This window comes from Mus caroli, unplaced genomic scaffold (genome assembly GCF_978045245.1).
Source record: "Mus caroli unplaced genomic scaffold, Mus_caroli_1 scaffold_2, whole genome shotgun sequence".
Taxonomy (NCBI): Eukaryota; Metazoa; Chordata; class Mammalia; order Rodentia; family Muridae; genus Mus; species Mus caroli.
The window spans coordinates 23,541,997-23,569,017 of record NW_028227257.1 but is presented as its reverse complement, the minus strand read 5'-3'; the positions used below and the strand labels follow the sequence as shown (position 1 = coordinate 23,569,017).

Genomic DNA, 27,021 nt, shown 5'->3' with positions numbered 1-27,021 from the left:
CCTAGCTATCCCTGGTACCTAAGAGGGGGAGATCAATGATTACACCTGATCACTGGCTTCATTTATCCTGTCCAAAGAGGAGAAGAAACAGAGCTATGCTGGAGAAAAGCATATACCTGTCCCTGCAATTCAATTACCAGATTTTAAAAAGTTTTTAATAAGATGCTTTGTAACCAGGCAGCTGTAGCATGTCTTTAATTCCAGCACTCAGGAGTCAGAAGCAGGTGGCTCTGTGAGTTCGAGGCCAGCCTGGTTGGTGGAGCAAGTTTCTGGACAGCCAAAGCTATGTAGAGAAACCCTGTCTCCAAAAAACAAAACCAAAACCAAAATGCAACGTAGCCCTGGCTGGCCTGGAAGTTGCTATATAGACAAGGACAGCTTCAGAGTTGCCAATTCTCATGCTGCTGTCTTCCAAGTTCTGGGGTTACAGAAGTACACCACCATGTCCTGGAAGTGAGAATCATAGCTGGGCATGGTGGTGCACGCCTTTATTCCCAGCTTGGGAGGCAGAGGCAGGTGATCTCTGGATCTCTGTGAGTTTGAGGCCAGCCTGGTCTACATCATGATTCCAGGACAGCCAGAGTTATATAGTGAGACTCTGTCAAAAAAAATGAGTAATAATCTGAAATAAATTGTGAAAAATAAGCATTCATATTTGTGACATTTTGTCAATTGGATACAACCCAGAGCTGCCAGGGAATTGAGTCTCAGGGCGGGATGGTCTATATCAGGTTGTGGGAGGGGTTTTCCTAATTGTGTTCCTTGTAAATTGGGAAGACCCAGATTGCCCTGGAAGGCACCATCCCCTAGGCAGGGCATCCTGGACTGTGTAAGTGTGTAAGTATATTTGTATATGTGTATAAAGGACTGTGCTGGTATAGAGAAGATGCTGAGCTCAAGTAGACATGGATGGATGGATTCCCTCTCTTGACCGTGGATGTGATTTGACAAGCAATCTCAGGTTCCTATCACTGTGACTTCCCTGAAACCCCCAGGCCTTGAACTCATGGAGAACCACATGCCTTGGCCTCAGAAGTGCTGGGATTAAACACATACACCACCACACCCTGAAAGATGAAAGAGTCTTTAGGGTCAAAGGCATACACAGGCTGAAGTCTGAGGCTGTGGCTTTGTTGTCGATTGATTGCATAGCATAGCATGTTTGAGGCCCTGAGCTCAACACTCAGTATCTCAAAAATAAATAACAAATCAAAAAGACATACATACATTGGAAGAACTGGGAGATAATCAAGCAAACAGTGATTGAAAGACAGAGAAGTTATACCATCAGTTAAAATAGACTGAGAAACAAACAAAAAATTACTGGAGACACAGAGGGTCATTCTACAGTGGTAAAGGGGCTGATTCATCAAAAAGCTAAAACGCCTGTAAACAGACATGCACCTAACAACAGAGTTTAAAATACAGAAGGATAGGAAGTGATGGATGAGGATTGGGGGAGCCGTGTGTTACGGCGCATGTCTCAGGGACCAATCAATACTCAACTCTGAAAAGAGAAGTGACAGAGCTGGAGAGACGTGAATAACAGCTAACAAATATTGATAATGGATAGAACTGGCTAGAAAAACAATGAAGAGGGTTTCAAGAGGTGTGAGAAACACCAGGGAGCACAGCTTGATCCAGCTGATCTGTCTACAGACCATCAAGCTCAGCAAGAGAGATTTCAGGTACACGATGTGCTGCCCGATTTGAGCCTTGGAAGGAAAGGAAAGGTCTCATTATGGTCTGAATGTATCTGTTCCCTAAACACAGCCCTTGGGGGGAATACGATTACTGTATTAAATTAGCCTCCTTGATACCAAGATGTGGTGGCACACACCTGATAGCCCAGTCTTTGGGGGTCAGGGGACGCATGACAAGTTTGAGGTCAGCGTGAGCTACGTAGTGGGTCTTTGCCTCTATAAAACGAAAGTACTGGCTGTCTCGCTGTCTTGGTTGTGTTTGTGTTTAGTCTTCACAGTTCCTTATATTTCCTAGACATGAGTCCCCATCTGAAGTGGACACCTGGCAAAGAGTTCCTGTGATTCTGCAAGTTTACCAAGCAGTTTTCAAAAGAAGAAACAGGCCAGGAGGTAGCACACACTAATCCCAGCTCTTGGGAGGCAGAAGCAGATGGATCTGTGTGAGTTCAAGGCCAGCCTGGTCTACAGAGTGAGTTCCAGGACAGCCAGGGCTACACAGAGAAACCCTGCCTCAAAAAAACAAAACAAAAACAAAACAAATGCTGGCAAGAATGTGGGTAAGAGGACGCCTTATTTAATGCTGTTAGGAGTGTAATGGGCACATAATGGAAGCCAGTATGGAAATCTCTCAAAAGTTAAAAAGCACTGGCAAGCTTGCTCAGTGGGTAAAGCACCTGCCACACAATCCCAGTGACCCTGTGTGATCCTTGGAACAAATGTAAATGTGGAAAGGGAAACCTGACTCCTTCCTCAACCTGCTTCTCTGACCTCCAGAAGAGAGAAGGGGAGGGGAAGAGGGGGAGGAGGGGAGGAGGGGAAGAAGGAAAGAGGGGAGAAGTTCTGCCTCGGGGAGTAGGGACTGACTCTTAATGGCTGAGCCATCTCTGAAGCCGCTATAGTGCCCTTTTCTTCTCCTCCCGTGTTTCAGAGACTGGATAGATTCTCTGATGTTTATTCTTCAGGACTCCAGCTAACAACTTCATTCAACATCACCAAGAGAATGCCACCAATCTAAAGATTAATCCAGAGGTCATGGAACTACAGGCAAGATTCATGTCCTGCCCACTGCCAGTTTTTTAAGTAAAGTTTTATTAGAACACAGCCATGCACTGATAAGTGGATATTAGCCCAGAAACATAGAACACCCAAGATACAACTTGCAAAACATAAGAAAATCAAGAAGAGGGGAGACCAATGGGTGGATACTTCATTCCTCCTTAGAATAGGGAACAAAATACCCATGAAAGGAGTTACAGAGACAAAGTTTGGAACTAAGACGAAAGGATGGACTATCCAGAGACTACCCTACCCGGGGATCCATCCCATAATCAGCCACCAAACCCAGACACTATTGCATATGCCAGAAAGATTTTGCTGAAGGGACCCTGATATAGCTGTCTCGTATGAGGCTATGCCAGTGCCTGGCAAATACAGAAGTGGATGCTCACAGTCATCTATAAGATGGAACACAGGGCCCCCAATGGAGGAGCTAGAGAAAGTACCCAAGGAGCTGAAGGGGTCTGCAACCCTACAGGTGGAACAACAATATGAACTAACCAGTACCCCCATCCTCCCAGAGCTCATGTCTCTAGCTGCATATGTAGCAGAAGATGGCCTAGTCAGCCATCACTGGGAAGAGAGGCCCCTTGGTATTGCAAACTTTATATGCCCCAGTACAGGGGAATGCCAGGGCCAAGAATCGGGAGTGGATGGGTAGGGGAGCAGGGCGGAGGGAGGGCATAGGGAACTTTCGGGATAGCGTTTGAAATGAATATAAAGAAAATATCTAATAATAAATAAATAAATAAAAGAAAAAAAGAACACAGCCATGTTAATTTCTGCTTGGTCTCTTGCTGTTTTCATCTACAAGTTGCAAAGTTGAAGGCTGCAGATGAAAGCCTGAAATATTTAGTGTTTGGCCTTTGATGGAGTGCTGCTCCTGAATCACCCTAACGGAGTCAGCGCCATTCACTGCCTCTGCCTCCTTGCTCCTCTGCCCTACAGGCTGTGTCCTGGCATGTTCTCACCACTGTCACACACGGGACACGCCCTGTGCCCACTCTCACCACTGTCACATGCCGGACAAGCTCTGTGAAGTTGGGGTTCTCACGGTAGTTGGGCAGAACTTCAGACTCCACACGCCTGCCAGCCACTTCCAGAACAACCTGAGGCTTTTCTATCTCAAACAGATGTACACGGCCCAATCCTCTCAGACCCCAGAACAGCACCTAAGGTCAGGAAGAGGGAGAGTCGAGGGCTATGGCTGACATGAGGCCAGCAGGTTAGGAGAAGGGAAGAGGCTTCAGTGCTTGGCGCTACCTCAACACGGAACGCCCTGAGCACAGGGCGCACGCTAGGAGGCAGAGACAGGTGTCCAGAGATGGGTTCAACCAGTGATGCCAGATCCCGGGGCTCCACATCGCTGGGCACAGAGGGCTACAAGAAAAATCAAAAAACAAAAAACAAGTCAGAATTCACACCAAAACATGGAAAGCAGCCGGGCGTGGTGGCGCACGCCTTTAATCCCAGCACTCGGGAGGCAGAGGCAGGCGGATTTCTGAGTTCGAGGCCAGCCTGGTCTACAAAGTGAGTTCCAGGACAGCCAGGGCTACACAGAGAAACCCTGTCTCGAAAAACCAAAAAAAAAAAAAAAAAAAAAAAACAAAACAAAACATGGAAAGCCTAGACTTGGAGAAGGGCCATGGGTTTCTGTGACGTGCCAATGCAGGGGAGCCAGACAGAGCTGGATTTGTAGGAAGGACCTCTCATAGAGCAGAGGCAGATGGGTGTATGGAAAGTGGGGTGGAAGTCTGAGGCATTCAGGGTGGGATAACCCCAGGATCAACAGCAGTATGGGTTCTCTAGAGGTAGAGACCTGACAAGATGAATCCTGAATATATCCATCAGTAAACCCGGGGTCAGGGTGTCCAGTGAGGTCAAACCAGGAGAGGCTTGCAGCCAGCACTTATGTGGACAAGAGACTAGACAGTTATCCTTGGGACACCCCAAGATAGGATGGCCTGGTAATAAGAATGGAGATACAGCCTGCCTGCCAGGCCAGGGTTCCTAACCTCAAGATGGCCGCTGTAGTCCAGCTCAATGAGCTCAAAGGTTGCAATGACCTCTCCAGCGGCCTGAGGCCCCTTCCTCAGGGGGAAGAACTGCAGCTCAGGGCGCTGATATGGGTCCTCGATTAACTTTACCCTTGGGGCTGCAAATGCCCTGCCCAGGAACACAGCAGGGCCCTGCAGGAGGCAAGGCAGTGAGAAAATAAGAAAGACACAGCTGGTAGTGGTGGCTACATTGCTAACCCCAGAGCTTAGGAAGCAGATGGCACCCTCCATGAGTTCCAGGCAGGCTTGTTCTACACAGTGAGTTCCATGCCAGCCAGGACTACATAGTGAGACATTCTGCCGCAAACCCCAAAATTACAGGAGCAAGGGAAGCTAAAAGGGAGGCATCAAGACAGTGGGGAAGAGGCATCTGGAAATGGGGTGGAGGAGGGGACACACTCACAAACTTATTGTGGTCAAAGACATTGATGACCACTAGTGGAGGTTCCTCCCGAAGATGCTCCCGTCTGCCGTCCACAATCAGCTGGTCAAATACCAAGAGCTCATCCCATAGCGGGCTCAGGGTCTGCTCCAAGACCTTGGAAACCATGAAGAGAAAGGGGCAAAGATAGATGTCAGAAGGGAGCCCCCCTCATATTCCAGGTGAGCAGTCAATATGATGCTTTCACGAGCTGTTTATCACCAAAGGCATGGCTCTCCAGTTCTGGTGTCTCTCTGTGACCATCTTACTTTTCCTAGCTCTAAAGTCAACCCCAAGAAAGACTGTCTGTCTGTTCTACACCAGGGCCTGAGTTGGGCCAGAGTCCTATCGAGTACTCTGTCCTGAAAATCTAAAGTAGGGAGAGAAACGTGGGACCTGAGACAAGAGTGCACCCTGTTCCCTGCTCCCCACTGTTTGTGTCCCAGCCTGGCTCTCACCCTTGTGGTCTGGCACTGGGTAGAGATGAGGACACGTGCAAAGGGGTCCGAGAGGCCACTGTCATCTGCTGCCAACACACCACGGGCCTGATACAGGTGAGCCCTCAGCTGGAAGTAGCTGAAGTCTGAGATGAGGGGAAAGAAGGAGATATGCTTGCTCAGGGGACCGCTGGGGTTCCCCGATTCATGAACCCCTCTCTAGGGTCAACAGCAAAGTGGGCTGACCCTGGCCCTGAACTCACCATCCCGGTATAGGCTTTGGGGCAGCCCAGCTGAGGGTTCAGGCAGAAGATCCGTGGGCAGCTCAGAGGTGCAAGCCTTGGCTTGCTTGCCCAGCCCCAGCCACAGGAAGAGCTCCAACTTGGCACAGACCTCCCCAGGGGCTGACCCAGGTACCTGTGTGGGAAGGAGGAATGCTGGAGCCCCCTGCCCCAAATCTCTCTGCCAAGGAGAGATGGTACCCAAGTTCCCCAGTGTGGGGAGTCTGCTCCCACTTCTGCATCCTTCCTCGGTCCCTCCATCCCACCCCATGATCCCATCCCATGCCTTATGATGCCACTCCTATAGCCACAGTCCTAATCCCAAATGCATAACCTGCCCTCTCTGTCCCCTCTATCCTCAGCACATTTATATCTTCTGTCCTTTACCCCAAGGGTCACAGCTTCTCACCGTTAAAAAATTTGCTTTGGTGTTTCTTCCCGAGACAGCTCATTTGGAAATTTTCTACTTGTAAACCAGCTGTGCTTGCAAGAAAGATCACTCTCCCTCCTCTTCACCTTGCCTATATGTCAGGACCACTGTAGGCCCAGGGCAGATAAGTTTGCTCTTGACTTCACTCCCAGGCTGACCTGGACAAAGCCACAACCCCCTTTAGCCTTTCTGGTCAGGGAGTTTCTGGTTGGGAGCCACAGAGGCGCCTGCCTGCTCTGATGCTCTGCTGTGTCTACGAACCTCACCCCACTCTCCCCAGCACCTCCATCCCAGCCCCGCCCACTCTCCCCAGCACCTCCATCCCAGCCCCGCCCACTCTCCCCAGCACCTCCATCCCAGCCCCGCCCACTCTTCCCAGCACCTCCATCCCAGCCCCGCCCACTCTCCCCAGCACCTCCATCCCAGCCCCATCTCACTGTGAGTAGCAGACTCTGGATCTTCCCACAGTCTCGGCCTCGCTCCTCTTCAACCACGGAGTACAGTATATCCTGTGCAGGGATGCGGGCATAGGCCACACGGCGCTGGCCACTGAACATCCAGACCAGCACGTCAGGGAGGGGAGGCTGTGGCTGCAAGCGGAGGACCGGGTTGCTTAGGGAGTTTGGAGCTTAGACTATCTGATCCCGAAGATTGGTGGATACTTCAAGTGCCCTGACTTTTTCTGACCGCTGGCCACCTGCTCCCTGGCCTCTCCCTGGTCTCTCCCCCTGGGACATCTCAGACTCGAGGCCCAACTTGAAGTCCTCACCCAGCACACAGCATTCCGCTCTTGTCATGTTTACATGTAAAGTTCCGTGGTAGTAAGCACACTCACAGTCGTGCTGATGGCTGTGCACCCCCAGAACTCTATTGACTTAAGTATTAGCTCCCCCATCTTCAATTGAGGGTCCAGTTCCCAGTAACACAAAAAGGCAAAATAATGTAATGCTTAAAAACAACATCAGTAGGAATAGAGAGCTGGCTTAGGGCTTAAACGCACTGACTGCTCTTCCAGAGAACCTGGGTTTGGTTCTCAGCACCCACATGGCGGCTCACAAGCATCTGTAACTCCAGTTCCAGGGGGTCTGATGGTTCTCCTGACTACAGAAGCCAGGCACGACCATGGTGCAAAAATATACAGGCAAACTAAATACACCTTAAAAACAAACAAACTGCGGAAGTCAGACATGCTAGGTTATGCCTCTAACCACAACACTTGGATGTCAAAGGCAGGCAAATCTCTGAGTTTGAGGCCAGCCTGGTCTATAGCATGAGTTCCAGGACAGCCAGGGCTACATAGAGAAACCCTGTCTCGAAAACAAACAACCAAAAACAACAACAATGAAACTATATATGACACATATTTATGTCATGAAATGTCCTTTGACAAAGGGAAGATTTCATTAAACATTTTTAAGACTTGGGTGTAACTCAGTGGTAAAACACATGCTTATCATGGGCAAGGTAAGAAAGGAGGGAGAGAGGGAGGGAGAGAGGGAAAGAGGGAGGGAGAGGAAGAAAGAAGGAAGGAGGGAGGAAGACTTTTTTTTTCGAGACAGGGTTTCTCTGTGTAGCCCTGGCTGTCCTGGAACTCACTCTGTAGACCAGGCTGGCCTTGAACTCAGAAATCTGCCTGTCTCTGCGTCCCAAGTGCTAGGATTAAAGGCATGTGCCACCTGGCTAGGAAGACTCTTAAATTTGCTCTAAGATTTAATTTAATGACATCCCTACCTTGCTCCTCCTTCCAATGCTGACTTCTGCCCACCCAGGTCTCCCAATTGTAGGCATTTGTACATGTTGGGCATCCATCCTCTCTCCTACACCAAACCCCAACTAACAAATATGCTTGGAATTGCACCCGCTGCTTCAGCAGGGCCAACCACGATGGCTAGACTGTCAGCCTCCATTGTGTGCACAAGCTCTCCTCACACGTTCCAGTCAAAGGAGGCCGTGCCCAAGGCACATCAATCACCTGTCCTTCCAATCAAATCTTGGATAATCTTGGGACCCCTGCCGAGCCCCGAGTTTGGCACCCTTAAGTACACCAAAGGAAGCACGTGTCACCTAAAGGACAACTGTTGCATCTGCCCAAAGGTCTCTGGAAGGGTCCAGAACGTAGGAAAGTATGCAGAGTAGGAAAGGCATCACCTCTTGAGCCAGGAAGCGCAGCCTTGCCAGGAGCTTCTTAGCCAGCACCATAGTCCTCTGCATGTTGTTCAGCCTCAGGCTCCGTAAAAGCCGTAGTCCTTGCCTTGCCATCAGATTCTAGAAGGGCAGGCAGAGAGCATGAGTAGAAGGATTCTGTCAGGCACCCTGGCTTCCTTCCTTTCCCAGAGTGTACCAGGCTGTGTACCAGGCTGTGTGTCAGGAGTTTCGCTCGACAACGATCCAGGGCATTGGGTCGAGTCATCGTCCTGCGCTCAGCACCGTGGCAAAACTGTCTGCAGAGAGAAGTCAAGGCCGAGATCAGGACCCTGGAACCTCTTCCTTCAGGAAGGCCCCCTACTTCCTGACTCTGACAGTCCTTCCTCAGAGAGCCCCATGCCCAAATACAACAAGCACAGCCTGGTCTTTAAGCCCTGTGGCCACCAATATTTAACATCTCTGCGTGAGCTACTTCAGCTACAAGTCTATAGACCAACCGCCTGACTGCTAGTCAGTTAGGCTAGTTAGTTATGCCAGCCCCACCCAAGGCCTACAGCATCTCATGAAGGCCTACTTGTTTACACTGTGGGAGAGTCCTGTACCCACATTCATCAGAAAGGAATGCCTGCTTTAGTCTCCACCAGCCTGACTAGAAGATAACTAGACTTCCAGGTGAGGTGGGACACGGCGCCTTTAATCTCAGTACTTGGGAGGAAGAGGAAGGTGGAGCTCTGTGGGTCTGAGGTCAACCTGCTCTACACAGGGAGTTCTAAGACAGCCAAGGCAATAAAGTGAGACTCTGGAGAGAAAGAGAGAGAGAGAGAGACAGAGACAGAGCAAGCTGGAATACAACATGGCCAAAGCGAATGCATGATTTCCAATGACCACTTCCAACCAACGCACATCAAAGTTGCCCTGCTGAGATGGCCTCAGGGGAAAGGTGCTGGCTTCCTAACTATAAGAGAAGCCGCATGGGGGAGAGAATCAACTCCTGAGAATTATCTCCTAAATCCCCCATCCCCATCGTGATATGAATGCACGCATGCATACATAACTAAAACTATTTTTTAAATGTAATTAAGGAATGTTTTTAAAAACACATAGCAGTCAAGCTGGTTGGTGATAGCGTACACCTAATTTAATCTCAGCACTCAGGAGCCAGAGGTAGGTAGATTTCTTGTCAGTTTGAGGCTAGCTGATCTGCAGACCAAGTTCAAGGACAGCTGGAACTATAGAAAGAGAAACCTTGTCTCAAAAAACCAAAAACAAAAACCAACCAACCAACCAACCAACCAACCAAAAAAACCACGACAAACAAACAAACAAAACCACAGAGGTCAAATTTTCAATTGTTACCTTTATCTTTCACTAAATTATTTACATTCTTTCTTAAAAATCCAGCACCAGGATGGGTCCAGGATTCAGCAGTAGAGCGCATGCTCTGTGTACGTGAGGCTGTTTAATGTCCAGCACATGTGTGCACACACTAGCAACCAGCACACGCCCCCTTCTCCATCTTTTCCCAGGATCGCCCAGTTTAAGTTCCTTTCTCACACAGGATCAAGGCAGACAGACATCTCACCACACTGGCTGCTTGCTGTCCTCACCCTCGCTGCCGCACAGAGCATTCTCATAGTACCCAGAGGGCTCTCAGCACTTTCCCATCTATTTTGCTCCACTGCAGTTGCCTATCTAAGGGTCAAATATAAAACTCTAAAAGTGAACTAAAAGGCTCTGCACATCTGGCCCATTATCTCTAACCTCATCAGATACACCTGTCTCATCAAGGACAACCCTGTGTCACACTGGCCTCTGCTCCTCCATAAATTATGTAGAAAGCAAAATGTCCTTGTGCACACAGACGTGCACTTGGAGACGCCAGGAAAGTTAAACACACCTCTTCCACAGAACGAACTGCTTAGCTGGTCCTCTGGGAGGCCAGGGATGGATGGATATAGTTTAACAACCTGGTGATCATTTGCTGCCTGGTGAGTGAGCCTCTGCCCATATCTCCCAGAATTTATGTTTTACTTATCCCAGGCCCTTTCCCCCTAAAACCCTGAGCATTGCTTCTAGGCCATAAAACCCATCCTAATGGGAGACACCACTTGCACTTCACAACAGCCTAAGTGACTCCTATGCTATCTGAGGCCCAGGGACAATCCTGACGCCCATAGGCATTGTGGTTACCCATCTCTGAGTCAGCAATACTCATCTTTGTGAAAAAAGCCAGATGCACTTTGCAAAAGTTCTCAATGGTAAACAGGTCTTAAATTTATTGACCACTTGGGACTGAGTTATCAGAAAGCATTTTCCCCTCAAAATTGTGCTGTGCTCAAAAACTGGCTAAATGATCGGGGTCAGAATTCAAAAGTCCTGGGCCAGCACCAGTATCTGAAAATTCAGTGAATCAGGTTTCATTCTTGTCTCTTTGTGGGTTGTTTCCCTGCCTGCAGGGAACCTCTGCAAATTTATACCACACACATTACCCACCAGAACTTGCAGTGAGGCCCCATCGTGTGTGTGTGTGTGTGTGTGTGTGTGTGTGTGTGTGTGTGTGTGAAAAGGAGTGAGCAGGCCATTCAGGTAGAAAGCTTGGAGTGTGCCAGACAGTGGTGGCACATGCCTTTAATCCCAGCACTTGGGAGGCAGAGGCAATTCTGAGTTCGAGGATTTCTGAGTTTGAGGCCAGCCTGGTCTACCGAGTGAGTTCCAGGACAGCTAGGGCTACACAGAGAAACCCTGTCTTGAAAAACCAACAAAAGATCTCTTTCTCTGTGCTCTAGAAATGCCCAACCTCATCAACATAATGCAGATTTGCATAATGTAAATTTGCATTTCCTACAAATAACTATCCCCAGAACTCAGGTCACCTTGCTGCCTGGCTAGGAGATCTATTTCCACTTTCCAGGCTAGCTAACATCTCCAGAAACAAGCTTGCGACACCCTTCCTTCCTTCCTTCCTTCACACCTTACCCTCCACAGCTTAACTAACAGCCCCTTCTACACAGCCAGGCAAGTTGGGAGGGTTAATGTTGGTCATCGCCTGACCGGGTTCTATGGTTGCCAAGGAAACAAGCCCCTCGAGCATGTTTGTGAGAGGTTTTCTAGACTGGGTTAATTTAACTGGGAAGATCCACCAGAACTGTGGGTGGCCCCACCGCGTGGGCTGAGGCTCTGGGTTGAGACAGATGGAGAGAGTGAGCCAAGTCCCAAGCATTTGTCCCTCCCTGCGTCCTGACTACGCCTTATTCAACTACAAGTTTTCTCTTGAATTTACTCCCCTGGTCTTTTATCACTGTTTTGGTTTGGTTTTTGAGACAGGGTTTCTCTGTATAGCTCATGTAGACCAGGCTGGCCTTGAACTCATTGAGATCCACCTGCCTCTGCCTCCTGAGTGTTGGGGTTAAAGGTGTGTGCCACCACTGCCCAGGTTTGCATTTACTTGTTTGTTTGTTTGTTTGTTTGTTTATAGACAATGACCTCATGTATGCTGCCACACTGGTCTTGTTTGTTTGTTTGTTTGTTTGTTTGTTTGTTTGTAGACAATGACCTCATGTATGCTGCCACACTGGTCTCAAGCTGAGCTTGACCTTGAGTTTGAACTTCTGATCCTCCTGCCTCTACCTCCCAAGAGCTGGGATTACAAGCATGTGCCACCATGCCTTGTAATTGCAATGCTAGAGCCTGAACCCAATGCTTTGTGCATACTAGGCAGTCACTCTGTCAAGTGAGCTGCATCCACAGCCCCTGAGCCCATTCACCCCCTCTCCACTGCATGGCTCTGTCCATCTCCTATCACCTAAACAAAGCCTTCTTTAGAAGTCCTGTCTTCTCTCTACACCCTCTCTCTCCCAACTCATCCTTTCTAAAGTTATAAATGAGAACATCAAGACCTTCATTGGCTCTCCCCTGCCACAGCCATTACAATGACATAGCCGGTGCCACGGTGTCTGCCAAATAAAGGGGAAGCTCGTGAGAAAAGTGTCAGAAAGGGACTTGAGTGCCTGGAGCAGGTGGTCCGATTCATGGAAGTGCAGATGAAAGATGGAAGCAACCAAGTTATGCAGTTCATGCGATTAGAGCAACAACTGGTGGCTGAGAAAGGACCAGTTAAGGATGCCCTCAGAGCTCGTTATGCAGGGGGTGAAAGGTTAAGTCAGCATCACAGGGCTACTGCCAAGGCAGCCTCACATCCTCCCAGTATCAGCAAGTAGGGCCGTCGCAGGGATGCCTCCATGAGATCAAGCTGTAAGGAGTTTCCTTAATCAGTGATCAGTGGGGGTAGGGCCCAGCCCATTGTGGGTGGTGCCATTCCTGGGCTGCTGGTCCTGGGTTCTATAGAGAAGCAGGCTGAGCAAGCCAGGGGTGGCAAGCCAGTAAGCAGCAGCCCTCCAAGGCCTCTCTGCAGCAGCTCCTGCCTCCAGGATCCTGCCTTGGGTGAGTTCCGGTGCTGACTTCCTTCAATGATGAACAGCAATGTGGAAGTGTGAGGTGAATAAACCCTTTCCTCTGCAGTTTGCTTTTTGATCATCCTGTCTTGTTGCAGCGATAGAAAGCTTAACTAAGCGGGGTTTTACTCTCCTTGTGAAATAGGAGGGAGGAGAAGCCTTCTATGCCTGGAGAAACCCAACGCCCCTGATCTCTACTGAGTTCCCTTGATATGGGCACCTCTCCTTCTCTTTCTCCTGTAGGTGCTGCAGAACACAGCTTGAAACTACCCTTGGTCTAGACAGTCACCAGGAGCCTCTCTCCCATCCTGAAACTGGCCACAGAGAGGCAGCTCAATGGCTGACTCTCAGCTCACCTGCTGCCAGCCACCAGCTCTTCCAGAGTCTGCTTCAGTCGTGTGCAGGCACCCGGCCCTGACCTGCGCTGCATCTTCTCAACCTCCTGCAGGCCATGGTCCTGTGTGGACTCCAAGAGAAGTCAGTCTTGAGAGGCCCTGGCCCATATCCCACCCATGCATACCACTCTCCTGATGGCCCCTCATTGATTGGATTCTGGTTCTGATTGCCCGGTCCCCTCTGTCTCCACTGTCCTGGCTCCCACAACTTTGCTCCCCTCAGTTTGCCTGGAAACCTCAAGCTTTGTCCACCAGTTCCCAGCCTTGCATCCACAGCTTCTCAGCTCCACCCCATCAGCCTCTACTTTCGAGCGCCTTCGGAAGCCTCACTCTCTAGCATCCCGTGGCTGGGCCTTTCCCTTCGGGTGTGTCTTGCTCTCACCAGCCTCTCGGCTACTTTGCACACACTATTGCTGCTCTGTAGGCGCCAAGTATAATCCTCCCAGCGGCTCCATACATGTAGGCAGGGCTTTCGGTGACGCAGAGGCAAGCAGAGATATGGCCTGGCCGGATAGAGAGAAGAGAGGGACTTGGGGGCATCTTGATGGCTTGAGGACCTCTTTATCCCCTCCTACAAGTGACTCTGGTCACTTACCCATTGCCATCCACAGGTTCAGGCCACTGAACAGGTGTCCCCAGCAACTCTTGCTCCTCCTGCCCTGACCCTCTGTCCTCAGATTCCAAGAGAGGCTGAACTTCAAGTGTGCTGCTTTCAGATCCCTCCTCAGCCCTTGATCCTTGGCCCGATTGTTCTTCCTGGCGTCCTGCATGACCTGCATCCCATTGAGGATCAGAGCATCAGGTTGAAGGTCAGGCACTTCCGGCCATGGCCCCTCTCTCAGTAAAGCAGAACCCACCACTGTCTCTCAAGTGACCACCCTTTCCTGTGGCCTAATGTCTGAAACAAGGGACCACTCCCAATCCCATGGCTTTTCGGGCTCATCTAGGCCACACACCAATGGAAATCTCCAGGCTGATGGGCTTCTTGGCCAGTGAAGGGTCAATCATGGTGGCCTCAAAGAGCGCCCCGAAAAGCAGGAAATCTTCAAAGGATGCCAGGGCATTCTGGGAAAGAGAGTGAGGCTGGGGTCAGCTCCCAACCTCCTGAGGAGCAATCTGATCTGCTTGGTCACAATGCCTACATAAAGACATCAAAACTAAGGTCCAGGAGGCTCTGCATCTTACCTCCCTTTCTGCCCCTGATAGCTCCCCCAGGGAACTAACCTCCTTAATATATACCATGCTTAGATACACCAGCACACGTGTGCACATGCACAGGATTCTTCATCCAAGTCCCCAAACTGGTAAGAACATCATGATGTCTGACGCTGAGGGTGACTCCAGCCCCTACCTCTGGCAGAGGCAGCAGGTCCTCCACCTCCACCTCCATTGCACTCGGAATCTCAGGTGCATCCTCGATGGTGCTGGCACTGGCAGGCTGTAAAATGCCAGCCGGGGTCTGACCCTGTCTGGTCTTCTCCTTCTTCTTTTTCTTCTTCCCAGTGAGCCGGGACAATCCAGACCTTTGTGTGGTCTGGGAGGATTTAGGTTCAACTCTGCCTTCAAACACCTCCATAGACACAGCTACCAGAAGTCGACCCCGGAACCAAATCCCTTCGCCAAGACCTTCGTTGAGACTTTGAAGATCATCCTGGAGCCTGCCGCTGGGGAGCGAACCATAGAGGGGCACCCAGGCTGGACCGAAAGTGGGGTTAAACCCCGCTGTGAGGGGACAAGAACAGGATTGGAGGGGAGCACAGAATAAATGAGTACTGTTCTGAACTGTACCCCCTTGTATTCTCCAGGTGCTGGGGTGGGGAAGAGAAGGCAGGGTTTGGCTCTTTCTGAAGGGAGTGGCGCTAACAGTATTAGTCAGAGGGCCTCTCTGGGCTTTAGGGAGGAAATGAGGCTGGGGTAGAAGTACTGGTGTTGTGGTAAAGGTTGAGCTTTGCTCTGAGGAGCTGATGTGAGCCACGGCAGACAAGGACCCTCGCGGACCAGACGTGCTCACCTGCGCAGAGTTCGAGATCTGCCTCAGGTCTAGCACGTGTGTGGCGAGGGCCACATCCACAAGAGGTGCATTGTCACGCAGCTGCAGGCGAAGGCTGCGTGTTAGCGGCGGGAAGAGTTCCACGAAGCTCAACTGCTCGTTCCACTTGGGCGCTGTCTCCTCACCCCGAACCGAAGTCTCACCCTGAAGGCCAAGTCAGGCGGAAGGAGTTAGTGTGGGTCCTAAAAGATGGCTCAGCGGGTGATGGCGCCTGATATCAACCTGATGGCCTGAGTTTGGTCCCTAGGTCCTATCCCTGTTGTCCCTCCTATAGGTTGTCCTCTGACTTTCACACATGTGCTGTGGCACTCAGAGCACCACATACATACACAAAATAGCCAAAGAGATGGCTCAGTGGTTAAGGTCAAGCGTGAGTTCTACTCTCCCACCAAGTGAGTTTGCTTCTCCTCCACTTATCCAGCAGCCCACAGACACTTGTGACTCCAGCTAAAGGGGATGGCTGACACCTCTTCCGGCCTCCATGAGCTCCTGCCCTCAAGCGTTCCACAGAGATTTTCATACATACATAATTAAGAATAAAAATTGTCTTGGGAGGCAGCAGCAGGCGGATCTCTGAGTTCCAGGCCAGCCTGGTATCCAAAGTGAGTTCCAGGACAGCCGAGGCTATACACAGAGAAACCCTATCTTGAAAAACAAATAAACAACAACCAAAAGCCAGCCATTGTGGCAGATCCCTGTAATCCTACCAAACGGATCTCTGAGTATCAGGGCTACATAGCAAAACCTTGTCTCTAAATGAATAAATAATGATTATCATTAATTAATACTTTTTAAAAGACTTGAGCTGCAGCACGGAGCATAGGAGTGATTTACCTGCTGTCCCAGGAAGCTCACCCGCACATACGGGTCCAAAAGGACATTTTGGTCATGGAGGGCTCGGGCCAGGCTGCCCAGCAGCCCCGTGCGCACTGTGGGGAGCCCCTCTGCACGGTACACGCGGACTCGCAGCCGTGCCCATGGCCTCTCAGCCTGCACCCCGTGTGGCAGGAGTAGATTCCTAGGAGAAGCCAACTTGGGGAATAAAGCTGGAGCCTGAGCCCCCCTGCTTCTCTGCCCCGCCCCCAGGCCACGCCTTATCCAATTTCTCCTCCGTCCACTGCCCAGCTCACTTCTCTATGTCCGAACTGGTCCCTGGGCATGGGGGTGGCGGTGGAAGGGGAAGGTCCCCACGTGCCCTCACAGACAGGGTGATCTTGACGAAGCCCTTGGTTCCGGCGCGGGTGTCACGGGGGTCATGCAAAGGAGCCCACTTTTGGTGGAAGTGCCCATCTAAGGACAGAGGAAGAGGACAGAGAGTGAGGAGACATCTAAGGGACACAGATTCAGGATGTTGGACAATGACTGGGGTTGGAGCAGGGAGAACCACCATACAAAAAAGGTGAGCATTCACAAGAGACGGGTGTCTTCGAAGTTAGTCCACTGGCCAGAACTCAGTTAATTTGTTCATATAAATAAGTTTCAGTGAGAAGAGGGGTTTAATACCTGGCTGGTCCAAGGCCATCCCCAAGTCCATCCTGAAAGTCCCTATCCTGGTGGCCATAAACGGGAGAGTCTGCGAGTGGAAAGCCTGGGGAGAGAAGAGTTAAGTCCTGGTGCTTTGGCATCTTTCTCCCTGCCCACCTTTTTGACTTTCAGTTTATAGCCCTGGCTGGACCTTGAACTCATGGCGATTTTCCTGCCTCAGTCACCCAAATGCCCAGCTCAGTACTTCCCTTTCCTGACTTGAATCCGCTTTCCCACTCACAGTTATCTCCAGCAGCAAGTCTTGGAGATGAAGCCGAGTCTCATGAAATTCGAACAAGAAGTACTGGGTAGTGGGATGAGAAAGGTTAGAGCAGCGAGAGGAGTTAGGCACGACAGGCTCATTCAGCTCGCCCCGAATTCTTGCAAAGAGCATGCGGTTCCTTTCCTAAAAGGCACCTACATACTCTTTCCCCGGGATGACTCCCCTAACCTGGCTCAAAACGCAGAACCAGTGTCTTTGCATCCTGGCCCCGCCCTCTCTCTTCACAGGTCTCTCTGGATCCCTCCCATTCTCTCAGACCCGCCCTCTTCCTTGGTGGCACCTCACCTCATTGTAGAAGGGGCAATTGGTTCCACGCAGTGTTGCAGTCACCTTGCGCTGATCCCCAACGCGAACAGCCACATAGGGGTTAATATTGACTCCCACCAGTTTCTGGGCCTCAAGCACTGTGACCCCGACCTAGGTAAGGAATGAAACAAAGAGAGGAAAGAAAGTCAGAGTTGCCTGGGTAAGAGGAGTGACCCGTGTGAGATGCCACGAGGGTTAGAATATGGCCTGAGAGTCATACCTGGAAGTCCTGGGCTTTGCAAACCTTGAAGGGGTCTCCCCGAGGCAAGCCCAGGGCGCGGCTGTAAAGAAGTCTAGGGTCAGCTCTGCTCTTCCCTCCTCTCCCACCCACACATACAGATGCTTGTTGCTGGGATGAGGAGTCAGAGCCCCTTGCCCTACCTCCATCTCAGGCCTACATCCAGAATTCGATTCACTCTTGGAGGTCTGAACAAAAGTTGGTTGAGACCTACTCCGAGGCCACACTGTGTCTCGGGACGTGGACAACAGACACAACCTGTCCTTATCAAATTCCTTTACAAATCGATATGAGCCACTATAAGTGACTTTGAACATGGTAGTGTCTGTCTGTGCTGTAAGTGAATGATCTTTGATGCCAGTGTATCCACCCTTCCGGGTACTCTGGTGTGGATGGATGGGTGTGGCTTATGTGTGTGAGGAAAACTGACTCAACGACAGGGTGTGAGACCAGGAGCATGTGAGTACACTACCTTTTGAGGGGGCTGAACACCACCCCAGAAATCTCCACGTCAGGTTCTTCCTCCAGCTCCGGCTCCAGCTCCAATTCGTTCTCTTCATCGTCCTGTGTTCCCAGGCTTCGGGCTAGCCTGCGGCCCAGAGCCACTGCTCTTCGCTCCAGCTGGGCTTCCCCAGGCCTGAGAGGAAAGGCCTCATAGGACCTGTCACCTGGTGCTGGGCATCCCTTGCCTTTGCTTATCTTAGAACTGACCTTTAACCTTCAGATTGACCCCACTTATCCTGGGACTAACTCTTTTGTTTTGGTTTGTTTTTTTTTTGAGACAGGGTTTCACTGTATAGACTGGGACTAACTCTTCTTATCCCTGAGATCAGTCTAATTTCTTTCTTTTTTTTTTTTTCTTTTGTTTTGTTTTGTTTTGTTTTGTTTTTTGAGACAGGGTTTCTCTGTGTAGCCCTGGCTATCCTGGAAATCACTTTGTAGACCAGGCTGGGAAATCACTTTGTAGACCAGGCTGGCCTCGAACTCAGAAATCTGCCTGCCTCTGCCTCCCGAGAGCTGGGATTAAAGGCGTGCGCCACCACACCCGGCCCAGTTTAATTTCGTAACCTAGTCTTTTTTGTTTTGTTTTGTTTTGTTTTTTGAGACAGGGTTTCTCTGTGTAGCCCTGGCTGTCCTGGAACTCACTCTGTAGACCAGGCTGTCCTGGAACTCAGAGATCCACCTGCCTCTGCCTCCCGAGTGCTGGGATTAAAGGCGTGTGCCACCACTGCCCGGCCATAACCTAGTCTTGGTGTCAGGAGTGACTTCTGACCTTATAATTCAGTCACTGGAATCTCAGACTCTAGTACTAAATCATGGCACAGGCTCTTCACCCCCAAAGCGACCCTGTTTATTCCCTATGACCCCACATACTCACTCCATGTCCTGGAAGCCCACATTGGGGATGATCAACTCTAAGCTGGGAAGAAAAAAATAGAGAAGATGAGACCCGACTGTAGAGTGCTGAGATCACAGCACCCCGCAGACCCAAGGTGAAGGCATATGCTGCTGCTCTTTCTCCAGGGTGAGTTTCATCTGGGGACACCAGGCCTTGCATAAGTTACTAGCCGGTTACCTGTCTCGAATGGGTGTCCCAAAGTCCTCCTCTGCCCAGGTCCCAGCAGCTCCCTCAGGGGGTTGATACTTTAGGTCAAGCTCCACTTGGATCTGAAACCAAATACGGCACCCGTTGGTGCCCCCAAACTGACATGGGGCTAAGAAGTACCAACACCTGCACACCATCGGGAAAAAGGGGGCCTCTCCGTCTATGTCTGCAGTAGCGTGTTCCTCTCGAATTACAATAATGTTAGCACTCACAACCTTCTGCACTGCTGCTAGAAGAAGCTGCGGCAGCTTTCTTTAATGATGACCCCTGGTAGGTTGGCTACACTCCAAGGCAGGCCCTACTCCCAAGAGCAGCTGGATAACACAAACTGAGTTTTATCAAGGGGTGAGAAATAAAGAAAACTCACAGTCGGGTGGGTAGGGAAGTGAGGATGGAGAGGGGTCATGGGAAGAGTGAGGGATGAATATGATCAAATACATCCTATTAAATTCTCATAGAATTATTAAAGAATATCACGTTGTAGATGCTCACAGCCTTCTTGAGAACTAACGGCGCTAGGCTTAGGAGCTTAAAGGGTGTTTGCTCTCAAGGCAGACAACTTGAGTTTGACGCCCAGAACCTACTCAGTGGAGGCCGAAAACCAACTCCCAGAAGGTGTTCTCTAGCTTCTACACAAAGGCTCGTGTACACATAAGAAATAAATGTTTACAGGACTGGAGAGATGGCTCAGTGGTTAAGAGCACTGACTGCTTTTCCAGAGGACCGGGGTTCAATTCACAACTCCCACATGGTGACTCACAGCCATCTGTAATGGGCTTGACTCCCTCTCCTGGCATGCAGGTGTACATGGAGTCTGGACACGTATACATAAAATACATGAATACATAATTCTTAACAAAAAATAAAATAATAAACGTTTAAAAAACTTTTTTTTTTTTTTGGTTTTTTTTTTTTCGAGACAGGGTTTCTCTGTATAGCTCTGGCTGTCCTGGAACTCACTTTGTAGACCAGGCTGGCCTCGAACTCAGAAATCCGCCTGCCTCTGCCTCCCGAGTGCTGGGATTAAAGGCGTGCGCCACCACGCCCGGCTAAAAAACTTTTGTTGAGAAAGGGTTTTATTGTGTAGCTCTAGCTAGCCTTGAACTTACAGAGATCCACCTGCCTCTGCCTCTGCCTCTGCCTCTGCCTCTGCCTCTGCCTCTGCCTCTGCCTCTGCCTCTGCCTCTGCCTCTGCCTCTGCCTCTGCCTCTGCCTCTGCCTCTGCCTCTGCCTCTGCCTCTGCCTCTGCCTCTGCCTCTGCCTCTGCCTCTGCCTCTGCCTCTGCCTCTGCCTCTGCCTCTGCCTCTGCCTCTGCCTCTGCCGTCTCTGTCTCTGCCTCTGCCTGGATTGAAGATATGTGCTACCACACGCAGCTACAGATAAAATGGAGATAGGCTTGAGGCTGGGGCACAGCTCAGTTGGGAGAGTGCTTGGCCATCATTCAGAAAGGCTTGAGTTCAGGCTCAGCAGCACTGAAAACAATCAAACCTAAGCCTGGAATATACAAAAGCAAACACTCATACAACAAACAACAACAAACATACAACAGGGCTCAACCTCAGCGTGCATGCCACCCATCCTGTTCTTTCACTGTTCTTGACCCTTGCATCCTGCTCCCAGACAGCTTTCCCACTTCCAGATCTTTCTAGGTTTCTGCCCTACTCTGCACCCCAACTTCCAACATCAGCACACCGGCGTTTTACAATTTTTGGTTCTTCTGTCTGAACGCTCTCCCTTCTACTCAGTTCCGAGCACAGGCATAGTTTCCACAGGGAAAGTCTTCAGACCTCCCCCTATCACAGCCTTGTAATGGCTCTTCTATAACACTCATGGTGGCAAACTTACTTTGTCTTGTGTGGATGGATGCTTGCTTAATGTTTGACCCCCTCATACAGTTTGTGGGCTTCAAGAAAGCAAATCTTTATCTCATTTTGCTTACCACTGAATCCTCGTTGCTCAACATCATCCTTTAACTTAACCAAGGATCGAATGAAAAAAAAAAGTCAAGTGTAAGACTGACTTGCCATATGTAAATGAGGAGACAGCTTAGAGATGCTAATAACTCTTTCAGGTACACCAACGGGAAGTAGAAGTGATTTGAAGCCAGGTCCAACTCTTCTAAGGATATATGACCTTCTATGAAATGCCAGGAAAACCCTATCAGCTTCACCAATGTCTCCCATAAGAAAAGAAGTGAGCCTACCCCAGACCCAAGGAGCAATAGTACACACACCACACCCCGGGACCCAGAAATGAGCCTGCTTCTGGCCCATGGAGAACTCAGGCAGGGGCTGCAAACAGAACTGAAACTGGGCCAGGTGCTTGTTTCCGCTCCTGTCTGGCTTGGGATTTCTTCTCCGTTAATTCAAACCCTCTGTCTGGAGGCATCTCGGGTTGCTGAAGGTAGGCTGTCCACTTACTGGGGACACCCGGAGTCTCTCGTCCACCAGAGCTTCCCTCAACACCAAATGCCCAGCACTCTGTAGCTGCTGCAGCGAAATCACCAGAGTCCCCAGGGGTCTAGAAGAAGGGCACGGAGCAAAAGACTGAGTCAGGTGGGAGGACATCAAGCCATCACCTGGCTTCTCTCCCATCTCCTCACCTGGGGCTGAACACGCGGCTACAGTTGACCACCTGCACAGACAGACTCTCCCCAGCCAGTGGAGATCCATAGTGGGGCCAACGAAACAGCTAGGAACAGGAAGATGCTCATGATGCCAGGTGCCAGGCTGACTGTCCCTCACACCTAATCCAGAGTCTATTCCCGACAGTCCACACAAGAGGCTACCTCTAGGACTGCCTGGGACAAATCCCTCCTACATGGAGAAGGTGTCAATCCAGGCTGATATGGGACTGATTGCTAATCAAGAACTAACCTTGCTAGTTTTGAAAGTAACATCTCAAACCAGGTCTGAACTCTCCAACCTGAGATCCACACCTTCCAAGCCCAGGAATGAGCCCTTCTGCCCCAGGATAGACCCGGAAAAGAACCAGCTCTACTGACCTCACCCACATCTGCTTCTCGGCCACAGTGAATTTTCCTTGTTTTCTGGGTAAAGCCTGCTCAAAAATGAAACTAATCATTTATCAGCCCCTATACATATGCACAGTCATTTGCCTCCCCCACCCCTGTCCCACTGTCCAGTTCCCCTCTCACACTTAAGGAAAAGTAGAAGATAGGAAAGAAGTAGAAGCCAGGGAGAAGGGAGACAGGTTAGAGAGAGCTGACCAGGACTTAGGTTGGAGGTCTAGGGAATGAAGAATGTAGAACTCCCCAATTCTAAAATGACAGACCAATGATGCAAGTCTCACCTCGAAAGCAGAGCCTCACTTGTCGGTCATGGGTGCCCGGCAGCCCTGTTAGGTGCCTCACACACACAGTCAGAGCCATGGTCACAGTGCCACCACCGGCTCTCAGGCTGCCTGCTTGCCCTTCTGCCCACCAGTGTTGCCCGTGACTCACACTGGACTCACCCAGCAGGTTCAGCAATCCCTTCCCTATAGTCAAACACACAGGAGGGCAGGCCTGGAGGTCACGGTTGGGGAAGGATCGAGGCTGAGCAGTGTGGGGATAAGGTCCCTGTGGTCAGCACAGAACTCTGCCTGTACTGTCTGCGGGTGCTAAGGAGCTTGAGCCTCACAAGGATGGGAGCTGGGATAGGTAGGGATGGAGAAGAGAAGACCTCAGTCTAGTCCGCGCTAGCCTCGCAGGCCTCCAGGGCATTGCTTTGGCTTTCTTTCTAGCACAGTGATAAAGCACCATGACCAGAAGTAACTTAGAGAGTTGTCTTAGGGTTACTATTGCTGTGATGAAACATCATGATCAAAAGCAGCTTGAGGAGGAAAGGGCTTACTTCACCCGCAGTTCCAAATTAAAAAGAGCAGGAATGCACACGGGGCAGAAAGCTCAAGACAGCAGCTGATGCAGAGGCTATGGAGTTCTGTTTACTGGCTTGCTCCTCATGGCTTGAGAAGAACCAAAGACTACCAGCCCAGGATTGTCTCCATCTATGAGGCGCTAAGCCCTCTCCCATCAATCACTAATTAAGAAGATACCCCCACGGGCTTTTTCTCAAATGAGATTCTCTCCTTTCAGAAGACATCAGCTTGTTTCAAGATGACATAAAACTACCCAGAACAATTGACACGTTGTCAATTTGACACACCAAGGCAACAGTATTTAACAGTAGCCTCTCCTTTTTTGTTCATCCCCAAAATCTCAGATTAATAAATAACACAATGTGAATCATATTGGAAACGTAAAAGTCTCACAATCTTTACAAATTCAAACACTTAAAAAAATTCAGCCTTGTTGGGTGTGGTGGCACACTCTTTTAATCTCAGCATTCAGGAGGCAGAGGCAGGCAGATTTCTGAGTTCGAGGCCAGCCTGGTCTACAAAGTGAGTTCCAGGACAGCCAGGGCTACACAGAGAAACCCTGTCTCAAAAAAAAAAAAATCAATCTTTTCTAAAATAACAGTCTTTATAAAATTCCAAAATCTCTAAAGGTTCAAAGTCTCTCAATTGTGGGGTCCTGTAAAACAAAAAATACATCACACACTTTCTTACTCCAAGAAGACAGAACCAGGGCACAAACACAATCTAAACAAAGCAAAAGCAGACTGCGACTAACTTACAATCCTCTGGGCTCCTCCAAAGGGAAGGTCTTGCCACAGTACACGAAGCTTGTCTCAAAGACTCAGCCCAGCTCCACTCCAAGGCTGTTTCTGTCCTTGGTGACCATCCTATGGTACTGGCATCTCCAAAATGCACGGTCTCCTGATGCAACTAGGGTGCACTTTTACCAATAGCCTCCCCTAGGCTGTCTTTATGATGCCAACCCTTCAATCTTAGGCCTTCAACTGCTACTCAGGCTACATCTTGGCCATGACCTTTCCTGACCTCTCACAGTGCCAAGCCTCAGCTGCTCACCATGACCCCTTCATGCCTTCAAAACTATTACTACCTGAGAGACTCTTAGAAATAACCAAGTTCCATGCCAGCATGGGGTCCAATGTAGGCTCCTCTAGAAACAGCTGTGTGTGAACCCTGAGGAAACACTACCCAGAAGATCTTACTCTAGCGACGACACGGGGCTCTTCTTAATCACCACTCATTTCTTAGCTTGAGTTGACCAGTGTCGATAGTCACAAAAAAGAATAGTTTACACATTAAAGGTTTTGGTATCTTGTTAATCACAGCCAATTACAGACTCTTAATTCAAATATGCAACGGCTCACAAACTTCCCTCTGGAACTTTCCAAGCCAGGCCTCCTTCATCTGACTGCTCTCTGCATTCTTACCCTCCAAGCTCCTACAGAACTGCTCACCAAGCTTTGAACACCCAATGGCTTTTCTAGCCCACAGTTACAAAGCTCTTCCGTGGTCCTCCAAAAACACATGGTCAGGTCTGTCACAGAAATTACCTCTCCCAGTTACCAATTTCTGCCGTAGTTAAGGTTAACTACTGCTGTTTTGAAACACGTTGAGCAAAAACAACTTGGGGAGGAAAGGGTTAAATTGGTTAACATTCACACACAGTCCATCAAAGGAAGCCAAGGCAGGAACAAGAACTGGGTGGGAACCTGGAGGCAGGAGCTGATGCAAAGGCCACGGAGGAGTGCTGCTTACTGGATTGCTCAGCCTGCTGATTTGTTTGCTTGCTTGTTTGTTTTCAACATAGAACCTAGGACTACTAGCCAAGGGGCTTCCTCACCCTCAATGGGCTGGTTTTTCCTCTGTCTTCATCAATCACTAATTAAGAAGATAGCCTACGAGGCGGGCTACAGAGTGAGTTCCAGGACAGCCAGGGCTACACAGAGAAACCCTGTCTCGAAAAAAAAAAAAAAAAAAAAAAAAAACAACAAAAAAAAAAAAAGGAGGAAGAAGAAGAAGAAGAAGGAGAAGGAGGAGGAGGAGGAGGAGAAGCAGAAGGAGAAGGAGAAGGAGAAGAAGAAGAGGAGGAGGAGGAGGAGGAGGAGAGAAGAAGAAGAAGAAGAAGAAGAAGAAGAAGAAGAAGAAGAAGAAGAAGAAGAAGAAGAGGAGGAGGAAGAGGAGGAGGAGGAGGAGGAGGAGAGAAAAGAAGAAGAGGAAGAAGAAGAAGAAGAGGAGGAGGAGGAGGAGGAGAGAAAAGAAGAAGAGGAAGAAGAAGAAGAAGAAGAAGAAGAAGAAGAAGAAGAAGAAGAAGAAGAAGAAGAAGAAGAAGAGGAGGAGGAGGAGGAGGAGGAGGAGGAGGAGGAGGAGGAGGAGGAGGAGGAGGAGAGAAAAGAAGAAGAGGAAGAAGAAGAAGAAGAAGAAGAAGAAGAAGAAGAAGAAGAAGAAGAAGAAGAAGAAGAAGAAGAAGAGGAGGAGGAGGAGGAGGAGGAGGAGGAGGAGGAGAGAAAAGAAGAAGAGGAAGAAGAAGAAGAAGAAGAAGAAGAAGAAGAAGAAGAAGAAGAAGAAGAAGAAGAAGAAGAAGAAGAGGAGGAGGAGGAGGAGGAGGAGGAGGAGGAGGAGGAGGAGAGAAAAGAAGAAGAGGAAGAAGAAGAAGAAGAAGAAGAAGAAGAGGAGGAGGAGGAGGAGGAGGAGGAGGAGAGAAAAGAAGAAGAGGAAGAAGAAGAAGAAGAAGAAGAAGAAGAGGAGGAGGAGGAGGAGGAGGAGGAGAGAAAAGAAGAAGAGGAAGAAGAAGAAGAAGAAGAAGAAGAAGAAGAAGAAGAAGAAGAAGAAGAAGAAGAAGAAGAAGAAGAAGAAGAGGAAGAGGAGGAGGAGGAGGAGGAGGAGGAGGAGGAGGAGAGAAAAGAAGAAGAGGAAGAAGAAGAAGAAGAAGAAGAAGAAGAAGAAGAAGAAGAAGAAGAAGAAGAAGAAGAAGAAGAAGAAGAAGAAGAAGAAGAGGAAGAAGAAGAAGAAGAAGTAGCAGCTAGCCTACAGACTTGCCTGCCTACACCAGATCTTCTGGAAGCATTTTCTCAGTTGACGACTCTCGTGTGACTATAGCTTATATCAAATTGTCATAAAGCTAGCCTGGACAGCAGGGAAGGGTTTATTTGGCTTACTGGTAACAGTTCATCATCGAGGGAAGCTAAGACAGGAACCGAAGGAGACATCCTGGAGAACCAGGGTGTGCTGGCTTATAGACATTCTGGAGGACCAGTGTGTGCTGGCCTGCTACTTCTGGCTTTCTCAGTTTACTTTTTCATATAACTCCAGACCACCTGCCTAGAGAAGCCACTGCCCACAGAAGATTGGGCTCTTCCAAATCAACCCTTATTAAGAAAATGCCCTCACAGGCTTGCTTACAGGCCAATCTGATTGGGATATTTTATCAACTGAGATTTCTTCTTCTGAGATTATCCTAGTTTGTGTCAGGTTGATATAAATAGATACATACTTTTCTTTGGTTTCCAGACAGGGTTTCTCTGTGTAATCATGGCTATCCTGGAACTCATCGTGTAGATAAGGCTAGCCTCAGCTCCTGCCTCTTGGCAATAGAATTAAAAGCATGTGCCACCACTCCAAGCTCTAACCTTTCTTGTTCTGAATTCTCAGGCTTCACTTCCAGATATCCAACACACAGCAGACGCTGAAAGCACTGGCTAGGACCAAGCATAGTGGGATAGAGTTGTGATTCCAATAGTTGGGAGGCTGAGGCAATAGCATCTC

The 27,021-nt window shown here is 49.5% G+C and overlaps 1 protein-coding gene across 1 annotated transcript in view; it reads right to left on the bottom strand.

The window, feature by feature from the left end:
• Nucleotides 1-22,774, bottom strand: part of LOC110307408 (fer-1-like protein 4) — a 35,726-nt gene extending 12,952 nt beyond the window's left edge. The window contains exons 1-28 of the mRNA XM_085828983.1: nt 22,696-22,774; nt 22,388-22,443; nt 21,986-22,074; nt 21,804-21,903; nt 19,354-19,445; nt 19,156-19,197; nt 18,250-18,414; nt 17,760-17,820; nt 17,519-17,650; nt 17,192-17,254; nt 16,930-17,014; nt 16,557-16,716; nt 16,261-16,444; nt 15,384-15,570; nt 14,728-15,098; nt 14,333-14,441; nt 13,972-14,149; nt 13,759-13,879; nt 13,338-13,438; nt 8,739-8,826; nt 8,534-8,650; nt 6,823-6,975; nt 5,938-6,091; nt 5,696-5,820; nt 5,220-5,354; nt 4,775-4,948; nt 4,023-4,139; nt 3,770-3,931 (exon numbers count right to left, since the gene is read on the bottom strand). Coding sequence (XP_085685109.1) covers nt 3,770-3,931; nt 4,023-4,139; nt 4,775-4,948; nt 5,220-5,354; nt 5,696-5,820; nt 5,938-6,091; nt 6,823-6,975; nt 8,534-8,650; nt 8,739-8,826; nt 13,338-13,438; nt 13,759-13,879; nt 13,972-14,149; nt 14,333-14,441; nt 14,728-15,098; nt 15,384-15,570; nt 16,261-16,444; nt 16,557-16,716; nt 16,930-17,014; nt 17,192-17,254; nt 17,519-17,650; nt 17,760-17,820; nt 18,250-18,414; nt 19,156-19,197; nt 19,354-19,445; nt 21,804-21,903; nt 21,986-22,074; nt 22,388-22,443; nt 22,696-22,774 — 3,600 coding nt within the window. The remainder of the gene's footprint in view (nt 1-3,769; nt 3,932-4,022; nt 4,140-4,774; nt 4,949-5,219; nt 5,355-5,695; nt 5,821-5,937; nt 6,092-6,822; nt 6,976-8,533; nt 8,651-8,738; nt 8,827-13,337; nt 13,439-13,758; nt 13,880-13,971; nt 14,150-14,332; nt 14,442-14,727; nt 15,099-15,383; nt 15,571-16,260; nt 16,445-16,556; nt 16,717-16,929; nt 17,015-17,191; nt 17,255-17,518; nt 17,651-17,759; nt 17,821-18,249; nt 18,415-19,155; nt 19,198-19,353; nt 19,446-21,803; nt 21,904-21,985; nt 22,075-22,387; nt 22,444-22,695) is intronic.
• Between the last annotated feature and the right edge of the window lie 4,247 nt (nt 22,775-27,021).